At 47.5% G+C, this 14,932-nt stretch overlaps 1 protein-coding gene across 1 annotated transcript; it reads left to right on the top strand.

Annotated features, from left to right (window-relative positions):
- Positions 1-2,274: 2,274 nt before the first annotated feature.
- Positions 2,275-14,613, top strand: LOC112991357 (cholesterol 7-desaturase nvd-like). Its single transcript, XM_064524051.1, has 7 exons — positions 2,275-2,599; positions 5,939-6,127; positions 8,393-8,571; positions 10,023-10,148; positions 10,468-10,587; positions 11,925-12,101; positions 13,592-14,613. The coding sequence occupies exons 1-7, from the start codon at positions 2,275-2,277 to the stop codon at positions 13,748-13,750; spliced, it is 1,275 nt and encodes a 424-aa protein (XP_064380121.1). The 3' UTR covers positions 13,751-14,613.
- Positions 14,614-14,932: the final 319 nt, after the last annotated feature.

Raw genomic sequence — 14,932 nt, forward strand, 5'->3', positions numbered from 1 at the left:
TTCAGAGAACAAGTCAAGTAATGCTAGATCCCTTTACGAGTGCTAATTACTAGCTCACCTTTTCTTGTGGGTTTTTGTCACATGCATTATATTTCACTTGCAGAGACTGCTGTTTACATACCAGTCACTTAAGAGATTTGTAAGGCTTTCTTTTGCATTAGTTCATGGTCAGCTTTACATTTTACTATACTGAATAATTTAGAATCATCTTAATCAGATGATTTAAATATCTATTTGTCTTGTTTGGGATGAGTCTTTATGAATATGCTGAACACTGAAACAAATGCAGATCCCTGCTCTCCACTGTAGTTGAACATCTGCTCCTTTTCCTTGTTTCCTATCTTCTAACCAGTTAGTAACACAGAAGAAGACCATCCCTGTTATTTCAGGATTATTTAAGGGCATTCTGCAACAGACCTTATAGGAAGTGTCTTGAAAATTAAAGTGAACAAAGTATTAATTTATTTGTTGACTTCTCCAGAGGACTCAGATATTTGAGACATGACTTCTCTTTATAAATGTGATGTTGACTCTTCCCCAACAGAGCATATTAATTCTTGTGTCTCTTCATCCCTTTATTGCAATGTTTAATGGATTTACCCATTACAGAAGTAAGGCTTATTGGTCTGCAGTTCTGCAAATCACTCCAGGAGTCCTGTTTAAAAATCAGTGTCACACTTATCATGCTCCATATTCTAGCACTTAGAGAAGTTTAAGCAACAGCCTGCACACCCTGATTCATCATTTCAATTATTTAGAAAGTTTTGAGTAGCTCTTAGTCCTGATGCTTCATCAGTGGTAATTTTATCAGTCTATCTATCTCCAAGACCTCATCAACAGAGACTTGCATTCGAGATTCCATAGATTCCAGATTCCAATTCCATAGATTTGGCCTCCATTAGACAAAAGTTCTGCTTTGAGAACGTCTCTGATTCCTGCCATGGTGATTGCCAACTTCAGGAATGAAGGTAACATTTCTGCCGTGGCTTTGACTTCTTCCTGTGACCCTTCTATTGTTCAGTCAAGTTGTGGCCCTAACAGTTCCCTGGGGTTTTTTGCTACTGATGTATTTATTATGTGATTTTATGCCCTTAGCAAGTTGCTCTTGAAAATCCTTCTCTGACCTGTCTTATTCTGACTTTATGTTTCACTTGCCAGAGTTCCTGGTTTCCTCCTTTTCTTCATTCAGACAGGACTCCTAGACTTCTGAAGGATGTCTGTTTACTTTTACTGTTGTATTCAGCCTACCACTTAACTACACCGGCATTCTTCTCTTAAAAAGACTTCCAGTAGATCATATATATTCATCTGAACCTTTAATGTGAGGTCTTCAAGCAATTCATCCTGTCTGATTTCCTCTTTTTTAGTTGGTCATTCTAATTTTGCTTCAGCCAGCTGTTCCATTTCTATGTAGTTTTCCCTTTTAAATGACTTAGTAGTATTGTGGGTATTTGGGGTCATTTCTGCTCCTAGGAGGGTCTGACTATAACTACATGATTCGCGATAATGTTTTTTCTGCAATTACCTCTTGAACCTAAGTATGCCTTAGGACTAAATCAAACGTTACTTTTCTGCCTCACTTTACCGGCAAACTGACATGTGTAATAGCCCAGTCTTTGGTTTCCCTGTCACTCCCTGATTTAGCCTCTCTTCACAGAAGGGATCCAAGCCCTGCACCATCCCTGTGTTCTCTGTGTTGGTACCTGAGCTGGTTGTGTGCTCTGTGGGACATGTCAGAGTCCTGGTCAGGTGGCCAATATTATAGCCACCCCCAACATCTGGTTCCCCCTTTCTAAGCATGAAGTACCAGCTCAGAAGGGTGAGGTGGTATTTATTGATCTAATTAATGTACCTGTCCTATTGCAGAGCCTTCTGGCGCTCCACTCTCACAAGGAAGAATTTTTTTACATGCAAGTGGAGTTCCCTTTGCTGCCACTTGTGCTCATTGCCTCTTTTGCTGTGCACCCCTGAGAGAGGCCCGGGTCCCTCTGCTCTGTAACCCCTCTGGCTAGCAGAAGACTGAAGTTAGACCCCACCGTTTGCCTCCCGTTCTCCAGGAAGGACAAACCCAGCTCCCTCAGCCTTTCCTCCGCACTCCGCCCCTGGACCCTCTCTGCCGAGCACCCCAGCTCGCTGGCCTCCCCCTTGCACCGAGGATGCCCAGGACGGATGCCCCTGGGCCGGGGCCCGGGGCGCGGCACCGCGGCGGGGGCGGAGCGGGGCGGCGGGGCCGGCCGGGCTATAAGGGCGCGGGGCGGCGGGGCCGGGCGGGCCATGAGCGGCGGGCGGTGGCGGTGGCGCGGAGCGGCGCTGCTGGCGGCTGCGGCGGCGGCGGCGGGGCTGATGCGCGGGGCGCTGCCCGCCGCCGCGCTGCTCTTCCTCCTCCTCCTCCTCCTCCTCCTCCTCCTGGTGCTGCTGGCGTGCGCCCGGCCGCTGGCGCTGCGGCGCGGCCCGGGGCAGGTGGGCTGCCTGCCGGCGCCTGGGCTGCGCCGCGCCCGCCGCCCCGGCGCCGTCCCGCCGCCCTACCCCAACGGCTGGTACCGCCTGCTCGACTCCCCGCAGCTGCCCCGCGGCGCCGTCCGCAGCCTCGCCCTGCTCGGTGAGTGCCCCCGCCCGGGCTCCCCCCCGGCACCGCCGGGTCCCCGCCCGGGCTCCCCCCCGGGGCACCGAGGGCATCTTGCACCGGGCTCCCCGCCGGGACATCCCGGCCCGGACTCCCTGCCGGGGCACCGGTGGCGTCGCGACTCGAGCTCCTTGCCGGGGTACCGGGGCATCCCCGCCCGGGGTCCCCCAGGGGCTTCCCTGCCCAGGCTTTTCCCTGAGGCATGGGGGCATCACTGCCCAGATTCCCTGCTGGCCTACAGGGCATCTCGCTGCCTGGGCTCCCTGCCAGGGTATCAGGGCATCGTCCCTCAAGGTCCCCACCAGGGTACAGGGCGTCTCACTGTCTGGGCTCTCCTGGGCACAGTTGCTGCCCACAGCTCCCCCATGTCCTGTGGGGGGGGGGGGGGGGTCAGGCTGCTTCGGAGGGGTCTTGGGCTTGTCCAGGGTCCTGCAGTCTTGGCAATGAGCTGGGCTTGTGTAAGTGCCTTACTCCTCAGCAGGGTTGTTTCTGGGTTAAAAGCCCTCTGATTCAGCGGTGACCCTTCACTACTACGGAGTGGTGTTTCCTGGGTGTGTTTTCAAAATCCGTCCTCTCCTGTCAAGTTTTTTTCATCTAATGGGAACAATTCATTTCGATATTTGTGTCCTGGAGAGCCACCGCCAGTCTGTCTGTTACCCTAGAACTTTCTTGGTTGTCTGCCCAAAGCCTGGTTTCTGGGACTCAGTTCTCTGGATCTGACTAAAATGTGCTGGTAAAAAACACTTGTAGTCACAGAATGACAATGCAGACCGCAGAGCTTGCAGGCAGTGTTTTCCTCTTATAGGAGTCAACACCTGCAGTCCTAAAACCGTGTACGGTGCCCAGGGACAGGTGAGTGCACAGGGCTGGGGCCTTTCCTAGCATGGCACAGCTTATCGTTCACAAAGTAAGGCATGAGGTGGCCTAGGGGAATCTCAGGCTTTGGCGTGAACATCCATTAAACAAGGATAGTGACTGCACTAAGTTCTTGCTCCCTAAGCTACTAGGTTAACAGACCTCCCTGAACAACCCTCGTCTCGAATCAATACTTGTTGGCGTTTGGGAATCTTGCCTTGTGAAGATAAGCCTTCATGGTGTGTTTCTGTAGTCTGGCCATACTTGAATCAAAAAGTTGTACCTATACTTCCCTTCTGTGATGCATCCTGAGAGCCTCGGCCTGTGAACATCCAGATTCAGCACCTTTTCAGAGATGGCTCTAGCTGCCTGTGTGTCAGGGCTTCCTCTCATGCAAAGTGGGGTAGGGCCAAGGGAGGCATGTGGTGTCCTGTCCTGTTGTGCCCTGGTACGGAAGGGGGACAGAGCTGGCCTGGGAACTCAGAAGCACACTGGGGTCTGTTCATACAGATGTGGCCACTGAGAGCAGGTCTAGGTTTGCTTTCAGGCCAGGTCGCTGATGAACAACCGCTGTCCTCTTTGAGGCCTCTGCACTACGTGCATGCTGGCAGGGATTTCAGTATTGCAGCCCTCGCAGGTGTGCTGCTGTCTCAGAACAGCTTCTGCTGGTGCCAGGAAAGCACTTGGCATGTATTCAGTCCCTCCAGGTAGAGTGTTTATTTAGACAGTACTGTGGCATGCAACGTAGTGATAGCTAACTTGCACAGCTGGGCAAAGAGCAGTGCCATGAACAGACCTACGGCTATTGTGCAAGTACTCGCTGTCTCTCCGTAAGTCAAAGCAAACATTTTAATAGTTTCTTGCTCAGCTAACACGGTGCTACCCTGCGGGTGGGGACGAAGAGAGAGATCCCAGAACTGAACACTGACAAATTCTGGCAGGGCAAATCTCATATTGCTTCAGCAAGCACAAGCAATCAGACCCAACCATAGAGAAAAGACAGGCTGAGTGCCAGAGCAGTACAGTCCAGCCCAGCCATGTCAGCTCCAGCTCTCTCCTTTCATTCCCTGCATGGAGCAGAACAGTCCAGTGCCTCCTTCTGCTAAACTAGAGAACTTCCATTTGCTACAAAGTTGTCAGTGTTTTGGTTCATAGTCCTTGGCCATTTCTCCCCAAGGGATGGGATTCTCTGTCAAGCTGCAATGCAGACTGCTCTTGGAGTTCAAAAGCACACCGTGGCACATAAAAGAGGGTACTCCTTTCTGCTAATGTTACCAAAACTCCCCAAAATGTGTAAGTCCATAGTGTCTCCTCTAGATGCCCCTCACCAAATGTGGCCCATGACAGAAGCCTCACTTCTCGGGTGAAGGGGTGAGAATGGGCTTCTCTTCAAACGCAGCGGGCTGTGCTCTGCTCTGTGTGCAGCCCGCCTTTAGCAGAGGAACAGTGTAAATCTTTAAACATTTGTGTGGCAACACCTATTATGCCAGAGCTGAAACAGGCTCCAAGAGCTTGCACACCAGGGCTGAGGGTTACGGCCACAAGATTTTAGAGGTGAGTGGGCAAAACTGTGCTGCCCACTGCCCGGAGAAAGGAAATGGCCTCAGCACAGATGAGTTTCTGCTCTCCAGCAGCCTCCCTGGGAAGCGGGGTGGCTACCCAGCTCTGCGGTGTGCTGACATGCTGCAGGAACCTCTGGCATGAAGGGCCCATGGCATGACCGATCGCTGCAATGGGATGTGTTTTAAACGAGTACCGTGAATCGATGGCCACCAAACGCAAAGCCTTTGCTGCAGCATCTGCCGCGGCCCAGCAGGGACTCTCTGCCATCAGCAAATACCTCCTGCCTCCAATCTGCTTGGAAAGAACCTCCTGTCTGGGAATGTCTCCCCAGACCCTGCACGGTGTCTTTTCTCATACTCAACTCTGGGCACTAGCAGGCTGGCTCTGGCAGCAGCCTAGTGCCATCTCGTGGCTGAACAACTTATCTAGAATAAGCCTATTTCTGTCCTGCAGCTGTCCTTCCTCTAGAAACCTCTAATAATAACTTTTAACAGTGTATTTCCCCCCAGGATCCAGGATACTTCTGGATATCTTTGCACAGGCAGATGCATGCAAAATAGTAGAACAGTTTGTTAAACTCGCCTGTCAGGCTGCTGTCGGCTGATTGCACAGTCTTTTTGCAAATTGTCGTACTAAGATATCAGCTGGGTTTGGGTCTGCTGATGACCCAAGGCAGCACAGCTAGGGAAATCCAACAGAACTGGAACTACTAGGATAAAAAAAGAAAAAATATATATTATTTCTTCTTCTGGGAACTTTTGCATGGCCCTGCTCTTACTTGTCTCTGCTGCCTGTTCGGAAGAGTCTGAGCAATATGTGTCTTACCTGACTGCCTCATGTGGGAATGTTGTTTTCACAGATGATCTTACAACCTCATATTTCTGCCTTAACGTTCAGGAGAACAGCTTGTCGCATTTCGCACCCAGGATGGACAGGCGTATGTGGTCGACGCTTACTGCCCTCACCTTGGTGCTAATCTTGCTATGGGTGGTCGTGTCATTGGCAATTGCATCGAATGTCCATTTCATGGATGGCAGTTTCGAGGAGAAGATGGAAAATGCACCAGTATCCCATATGCTGAAAAAGGTGAACCCTCCCCAAATCTGCAGAAAGCATCCACAGTAATGGCCGTGCCCAGTATGTCCTCACAAAAAGCTACTCTACTATGGAAATGTAGTTTTTATAGTAACTCACCCTCCCTACTCTTCCCCTATTTCATGCAGTGCCCTAACTCCCCTCTTGAGTTGCCTGTGTCCTTGTGTACTTTCCAGTGCACTTTCATATGTTAGGTGATAACTAGGACTTTAATCTGGTTAAATAACTACCCTTTTCAATGTTGATAGCCCTGCAATTCCTGTATTTAGCAAGCAGTGTATCATCAAAAGAACATTTTTAACTCTGAATTATGTATTTCACCACAAGCCATGGAAACAAAAAGCATCTGAGTGATGGATCCTGAGGAACTATTGGGTTTCAGAATTTATTCTGTACTCTGCAGTAATAGTCCATACGTGTCAGTGCTTGAATCTGTCACCTTAACATGACAGAACAGTCTCTAAATGGCAATTTTTTTCTCCTTTTTAGGTTTAAAGAAGTTTTTTAGTTAGAATCTAGGAAAGCTCTTCAAACACACCTACCTTTTGAATGCACTCTGCATTGTGTAGGAAGAATATCTTACATAAAGTTCATATGTAAGAATTACTTTATCTTGTTTCCTTAATCAATTTAAAGCACCAATTTGAAATGCAGCTGAAATCAGCAAGCAGATTTAAAATACTTTGAATTTTGCTTTGGCTTGTGCTTCTTAAATATTTTCCTAAAGAAGTTCAACTTTCCGTGATTGGGATAGCAATGAAAATATCAATTAGCAGCAAAACTCAGTCTTTCTGCCAAACAGACCATTTTTCTCAAAGCAGAAGAAACATTTTATCCATATGTGATAATATGAGCAATTTATAGATCTCACCAAGCAACAATTCCTATTTTTTTATTTTGTCAAAAAAGATTAATACTGTATTTTTTCTGTTCATATTCACTCAGGAGCTGCGTTTGAATGAAAATTTGATTCCAAGTAATGAGCAAAGAGTGTTTCATTATAAAATGACAAAGAATATTCCAGTCATAGGCAAACGCTTGCCAAAATGCATTGTTCTGCTTGAAACGGCTTTATTAAAAGACATGGTTATCTGCTGTTATTAAGAGTGCAAAACTGCAAACAGCTGCCCTGCTCCCGTTCCAGCCCAAATGGGTCAGGTTGATTTAAACAGATTAAAAAGCCATCTGTGTTCATGCAGGTCACTTTGGGAGCGAGCTACGTCAGCGCACTGGGATGGGCAGCCCTGCTGCCAGGCCTGGGGGCAGCCCCGGGCACCGGCGTTACCTGCCGCGGGTGCCAGCCCGTGCCTCGGGCGTGGCAGGGTGCGGAGAGGGGCAGTGTCTGCGGTCCAAAATGCTGAGGGTGCCCGGGGCCGGCAGAGGCAGCACTGGGCTTTCAGGAGGCCTCCAGCCAGGCAGGAGGGTCACAGAGCCTAATATGGCACTGGATGTCAGCAAGCAAACAAAGCCCTCTTTAAAAGCGATGAATCCCCCCTGCCACGATCACCAGATTTTCAGTTAGAAATAGTAGCGGCGATCTCCTGCCTCATTTGGTATTCGCGGATTGAAAAAGAAACATAAGCTCTCCTGTTATTTCACCTCCCAAGTGATTTTATAATTCTGAATAATAAGGAAGCACTAGTCTCTCTGTGCTTGCTTGCAAATTGAGAAAAAAAAGAAGTAATTAAGGCAAAAGATTTCCATCCAGTAAGAAGCTAAGTGTTCTGACACTTTGGTAAATGTAAATAGGAAAATACATTTCACTGGAAAAGTTGCAGATATATTCTTAAAGGAACAGATGATACTATAATATTAAAACAGAGAATGACTTGAACTCATGAGTTAAAGACAGCTTTTACTGTCAATATACCTATAACTAAAAACATTGCCTTTTAACTTACGAAGCTTGAGGAGGGTTCATTGATGCAGAATGTGTTTGCTTATTTGAATGGTTTTAAGAGTAGTAGAAGTAGCCTATAGAGAAAATAGCCATACTTTCAGCTTATTCCTTAGAAGACTTATTCAAAATACTAAATTGAAATAAAACTGATGCAAGGGAACAATCTTCTATGAGCCTCAGGCTCATATGCTGAGCATCAGTATGCTGAAAGGTTACAAACTCCCCTAGAGAGCCTGTGTCACATTAATATCACCCGTACAGATGAGCTCTTAGCTGCAGTTCAGGACAAGGTGATGTTTAACCAGTGTCAGCTTGGGAAACACCTCTTTTAACCAATGGCTTGCTTTCTTCTGCAGTGCCAGATTTTGCAAAGGTTCGGACCTGGCCCTCCTGTGAAGTGAACGGGATGCTGCTGGTCTGGTATCACTGTGATGGGGTCAGTCCGACATGGGCTGTCCCCGAGCAGCAGGAGATCACCACGAAAGAGTGGGTGTTTCGTGGGCAAACAGAGCATTTCATCAATGCCCACATCCAGGTAGGGGAGCTTGGCAGGGTCTGGTGCCTCCGTGTGTGACTTGGACACTGAGAAATGATGTCCTAGGCAAGGTGCAAGAGGGCTCAGCTGTGATTCATGAGCCTGTGGTTTAGGGTAACTTGCACCTCTTTCCTTTTCCTTCTTAAAAACGTCTTCCACGGTTAAGCAGAGAGGATTTGGCAGCACCGTGGAGACATGTGGCCATGTCCATGTCTGGTGTCATCTTGTATAGCCCAATTCAGGCACAACTCTACCAGTTACCCGGTGCTCTGGCTGTGCCCAGTGCCACCAGGTAGTCCCAGTACTGCCAGCAGAGTTTAGAGAGAGAATTATGTCACTGTGATACATACAGAGAATACAGCGTATGTTCTCCAAACACAGAACACGTACTTCTTGAATAAAGAACAGATGTTCTGTGTATTTAAAGTGAATTTGTCAATTTACTTTGACTTAAAATTGATTTAATTTTTTAAAAAAAAGATTCTCTAAGAATTGCAGTCAGGAGGCTTTTCAACTGAATAATAGGCGTGGAAGATCATGATTATTTTGCTGTTAATCTTCATAATCATCATTATATGCTAGCAAATGTGCCACGTAGAGCTACCCTTCTCCAAAAGGCCTATTGCTTCCATTGGCTCTCAGTGAAAATGGGGCTGGAAATGTGAAAATGTTTTTTTGCTGTACCTGGTCTGCTTGCTAAACCACTGTAAAGGTAGGTGGATTAGAAAGAAGTGAAGAAGGTGCAAGAGACATAGGAGATATAGCTTTGGGATTGAGCAGAAGTGTGAGAAGTGGGGAGAGCAGGAGAGACTGATAGGATAGTAAAAGTTATTTCAGTGCAAACCATCATGCACATCATGGCTTCCATTCTGGGGCCATTCTCTGCTGCTTGCCAAGATGGTAAGAGACTGGCATATTTGAGTAAAGAAAGCAGTTAAAACTTCTTAAGAAGTGACATAATGGGGGCAGGCTGGTGTGGTTGAAAGGTTCCAGCTGGTTTAAAAATATGTGAAAGCCAATCTAGGAGCACAATCACAGACGTGCTTTATTCCTTACAACGCTATTGTTACAGGGCCAGATATAAGGACTTGTTTGAGTACCCTGCTTCTGTGATTGCAAATGTTAACATGGTTAGATTACTTTGAGCTTAAAATCAACCCTGAATTTTCTGTTACACACGTTTAAATTATTCTCATGCACTAGTTAAAAAACTGGTCCCAAGTCAGTGTGTGCTAAGAGGCCCCTTCCTTCACTCACTTGCCTGCTTCATCCTCTTGCTACGTCTTGTACCTGAGAGCATCTGTGCTGTGGTTGGAGCAATGTGCCCTGATCTGTATTGCAATAACACTATCTGATGTTATTGCAATACCGTTATTAAATATGTCAGAAAATATAGGCAGCTTGTATCCAAGTCAGCTATCAGACAACTGCAAATTGTTCCCCAATGGCAGGAAATCCCTGAGAATGCAGCTGACACAGCTCATCTGACTTTTCTCCATGGACCAGCTATTCTGAGTGGAACTGATCTGAGATATACAAGGTCCAAGCTGTGGGATTTTATGAAGCATATCTGGAAGGTAAAAGAATTACTATGACTCCCCTATTAGCTGGAAGTCTTCCAAGCCAGGTCTCCTTTCTGCTTCAAAGCTTTCCATGAGTCCTGCCTCATCCCCTCTGTCGCATCCCCTGCTTTTCAGAGCAAGCCTCTTTTTCCTGTCTGTGAGACTTTTAGCTGCACTCTCTGGTCTGTGCTTGTCTCTACATGGTCTTCACAGCCAGCTGCTTCTACCAGTGTTTTGGTGTTGCCTCTTTTGTGATCTGCAAAGGTCACACTGCCTTAGTTTGTACTACTGTTGTCTTGGGTCTTGGGACTGAGTCATTTCTCCATCCCTTCAGGCTGAATGGCAGCCAGAGCCAGAGCCAAACAAGCACTGCTCCCAGTTGCTGGTTAAACACCGTGCAACCGTGTTTGGGAAACATTTCTCCTTGCTGGATTTGACTGTTTCTGCCAGACAGGTATGTGACATGCTCCGTCAAGCACCTTGCGTAGATACAAGGAAAGCAGATGGTTCAGTGATCCATAGACAAGGGTGCCTGGCCTCACTTGGCATTTAATCTTTATTGGTAACCTTTAATTACCTGTGACTGTGTTTCATACTCATAAAAAGATTCATTGCTGCTTTGGCAAATCAGGCCCATGGAGACTGCTCCTGAAGATGCAAGGTGCAAAATTTGCCACAAACAAAACAAAAAAAAAACTGTCATGAAGTAAGAAAGACTTTCTGTTTCCACTTGTGGAGAGAATCCAGACCCCGGGACATTATGGTGCCTGGAAGAGCACCAATATGCCAATATTCTCAATGGCTAATCAGGACCCTGCAGCGATGCAAAGGACCAGTGTGCAGGGAAATACAACAGAGCTGTTTTTCCCGGCAATGGCTGCAATACAAGTGCCCTGCTCACAGCAGTGCAGCAGGGGCTGGAGCTGCTGCAGCTGCAGGCATGAGGCAGAGGTAGTCAGCAGCACCTTTTGGCTTCTGCTCCTTGCACCAGCCTTGGCTGGCCCCCTCATTTCAAATAGTGAGGATTACTACTTTTAACAGTCTCTGTGGCTGGTGAAACGTGGTCAGTCCTCAGCATCAAACGCAGAAAGGTAACTTATGAAGAGCTCAAGGGCAGGACGCAGTCCTAATCATATATTCCTCTGTGTTCAGTGTTGAGTACAAGCTGCATGATTGGAATTATGGGAATTCCTACGTCGTGTGTAACCCAGGAGGTCAGACTAGTTTGTTGCTGTGATCCTTTCTGGCCTTACCCAGGAACCCTGCACACTAAAAGCTCTAACCGGGGGGGTCTTGCAGTTCGTCTTGGAAAAACATTCCCTGAGTATCCTGTTGCGTTGCTGGGAAGTTTGGTGTGCACGCTAAGCTTGTGTGACAGCCTCAGTGGGTGGAGGCTCAGGCAGGGTGGCAAGAGCCTCATGCTAATGCCTCGATCTGGAGGCTTTGCTCTGGGAAAGTGTCCTGTCCTGGGTCTCTGTCCCAGTCCTACCTAGAGCAGTCAATGGCTGCATAAACAGGATGCGCTGGGCAGAATAGAGGTGTTCACCCACTGCCCTTCTGTGCCACAGCTGTGTTCAGTCTTTGAGGAGCAGAGAAAAGGCTCTAGGAGGTACTCCTGTTGCCCTTGCTCCTGATAGTAATCCCACCTAAGCAAGAACTTGGTGAGGCAGATAGTCCCTCTGTGTAGCCCATATCCTGACATCTTAAGCAGGTCTCAAGCTGTGGGAGCTGCTGTACCAGAGATCTGGAGCACTGGAGAATATTTCGTAAGGGTGCTCTGTCATTCTGCAGGTGGGGCCAGGACTGGTTTTCCTGATTTTTGAGCATGCTTTCCTGGGCCGTGGGATCATCCTGCAGACTGTGACTCCCGTGGAGCCTCTCCTGCAGAATGTTGTCCACAAAATCTACTACCAGAAGAACATGCCACCCATAATCCCCAAGTTCATCCTGAAAGCAGAGTGCATACAGGTAAGGTTTCTGAAGAAGACCAGCTAAAGAAGGGCCACTGGAGCTCAGCAGATAGAAGTCACTGAGGAGGAAGAGCAGCTGTCTGTCTGGGCTCAGATACATGCCAGAGCAAAACGCTGCGGGATAGATCCTTTCACTGCTCAGCATGATCTCCTAGTTTTAGTAGCCCAAAGAATTAAACTGGAGCTCTTTGAAGCTGTTTCTCATGGAAAGAGGGTCCCTGCAGCATCTCATCTGTTAAAGATGGCAAAGAAAGAGGTGCTATCCCTCTCCTGTGCATGGACAACTGAAGCACAAGGCTCAAGCAACCTCTCCCAAACTGCAGGAAGTCTTTGACAGACCTAATAATTGAATCTAGATTTCCTCCATCCCAAGCCAGTGCTTTAAGGACAGCCTCTCCCCTTTGGTAAGAACTATGCCAAGAAATCCTCCTCTTGTTAAACTGTCATAAGATTTGGCAACTCTTGCCCCTCCAAAAGAGTTTTTCTAGGTCCTTACTACAGAGAGTCACAGAATTGGCAGAAGGACCTTTCAGAAGTCTCCAGCCCAGTATCCCAGTTGGAGCAGGACTGTTGCCAAGGTCAGCTCAGACATGGGCTTGTTTAGCTTCAACTAAGAGCCTTGAAAATATCCTACTTTGCAGAATGCTCCCCAGCTCTCTGGGTGACCTGTTCCATTATTGCCCTACACACCTTCTTAACTTTTTTTTCCCTAATGTCCATCTTGAACCTCCCAACCTGCAGTCTGTGGTTGTTACTCCTTGTTATACCATCTGGCACTACCAAGAAGAATTTGATTCCATCATTTTTTAACTCCCTTTCAAGTAGTTGTAGGCTGCTGTCAGAATAGTTCATGCAATTCCCTTCCGATGTCACTGTTAAACCTTGGAAACTTTTTGGTCTGACCAGAGAGAGTTTCACTGGCACTACAGTGAAAACTGCTGAAAGACAATTTTCAGCTGCCAAAAACCCACCCAAAATCAAACTTAGCTGTGCTAGCTCATATTGTAGAAATGCTGGCTTAATATTATGCATTCTTACTAAGGTGAATGAACAGCACTCATTTCGGCAGAGACTCCACAAAGGAAAACTCCACAGACTTTATAACATGTTTCTGAGTAGACTTCAAGATGTGGATGCTTAATTTATAAACTCCTGGTTGGCTTTCACAAGAGAGTACCAGTGGAGATACCGCCTAATGATTCAAAATCTCAGGCGGAGCATCTTCGAACCTCACAACTGTCTCTTGCAGCATTATCTATGATGGGGACATTGTCCAAGCTGGAAATGGCTTCTTCTTTGGCGCTGCAACATGGCAAACATGTCTGCTACCCACAGACAGAGACCTGTAGTGTTATCAGTTAAAAATAATATAAACAGTCCTACACTGGGCATTTGGGAGAAATGCTAAAAATAAACCTAGTGTGCAAGTTGCATGCACAGGTTGGTTCAGCTTCCTCACCTGAATGTGACCCTCCTTCTTTCCTACAGTTTGAACGTGATATAACCATCTGGAATAACAAGCAGTATCTCCCTAAACCCCTCCTTGTAAAAGAAGACTCCACCATCCAAAAGCACAGACGCTGGTATGCTCAGTTCTACAGCGAGAAAAGCATGAAGTTCACCGTGCACGAGGGCCTGGACTGGTGAGACCCTCACTCCCCTCTGCTGAAGGTGACCAAAGGCCATCAGGTGGCTCTTGCCCATCCAGGCTGGAGGGCAGCAGTGTTGGGCAGGTCTGATTATTATAATGGATTCAGGCACCAGCACAGAGAGGTGAGGCTGAGCCCTGGAGTTCCCCTCCCTGCTCAGGTCATCAAAGCTCAAGGGGTGTAACATGCTTCTTATATCTGCACTGTAATATGTGAACTGAGCGTGAATATAGATAGATAGACCTCCCTCTAAAATGTCCTTGTCTCTCACTGCTGCCATCCCTTCAAGTGGCAATGTGAAATCCCTTTCACATGGCCTTCTTTTACCTGAAGTTTCCCTTCCCAGCAATGCCTGCTGTTGCTTCTGCAACATCACCTCGGCTGGGGCAGGGTCCGGCTCTCCAGAGAAGCCCTGGCTGATGCCTGCATGGCAGTCAGAGGTGCAACTGTAAAGCCTCTTCTTTCTTTCTGACAGCAGTCAGGGCAGCCTGGGTTTTAATTGCCTACCATGCGGGGAGCACATGTCCTTACCATCCCTGCGGGCCTCCTGGGGCCTACTGAGCACTGCATGAATGGCTTCCTCATGCAGCTATTGCACCTAGCCATGAAGCAGAGAGACTATCCTGATGACAAAACAAGACCAAGCCACTTAGGCACAAAGCACCAGAGAATCTAGAACAGTTTTAGCCAGATTTGCAGCCTAGTTTTCATATATTAGCTTAATTTTTGATTGCAGTGACAGTAAGAGATACCAGTGATCTTGCCATGAGACAAAAATTTTTACGGCCAGTCGGTACTGCTGGATTCCATGGCGTTTTAAAGCAGGATCTTACTCACATCTGTGACCTGCAGAACTGTTCTCTAAGTGCTCTGTATTGAAGGGTGAAATTCTGCCCTACTGCACTCCCTAAAGAAACCTGAATTCTCCATAGAAGGAGTCTGCCTTGTATTTGCAAGACTCAAACTGTCTCAAAGTTACTTTATGCCAAGAGCTAGAAAAAACGAATGCTCAAATCAAGGAGCTTTCCAAATAGGCTGGTTGCTACTGTTGTGCACACACGCTGACAGGGCAGGACAGTGCTTGCTTGTGCCTTTTGAATTTTGCACTTTACTGCGGCTTCTGTTTCCTTGCCCACCATTAACCCATGAAGTGGGAGCCAGGAGCGAGGAACATGCCACC

The sequence above is a fragment of the Dromaius novaehollandiae genome, chromosome 20 (assembly GCF_036370855.1).
Source record: "Dromaius novaehollandiae isolate bDroNov1 chromosome 20, bDroNov1.hap1, whole genome shotgun sequence".
NCBI lineage: Eukaryota > Metazoa > Chordata > Aves > Casuariiformes > Dromaiidae > Dromaius > Dromaius novaehollandiae.

Bases quoted from the DNA above. Each gene is read 5' to 3' on its own strand.
- LOC112991357 (XM_064524051.1), top strand. From the start codon at position 2,275: ATGAGCGGCGGGCGGTGGCGGTGGCGCGGAGCGGCGCTGCTGGCGGCT. The intron at 8,572-10,022 runs GTAGGGGAGCTT...CCCCAATGGCAG, and splicing joins TCATCAATGCCCACATCCAG to GAAATCCCTGAGAATGCAGC. The intron at 10,149-10,467 runs GTAAAAGAATTA...CCATCCCTTCAG, and splicing joins TTATGAAGCATATCTGGAAG to GCTGAATGGCAGCCAGAGCC.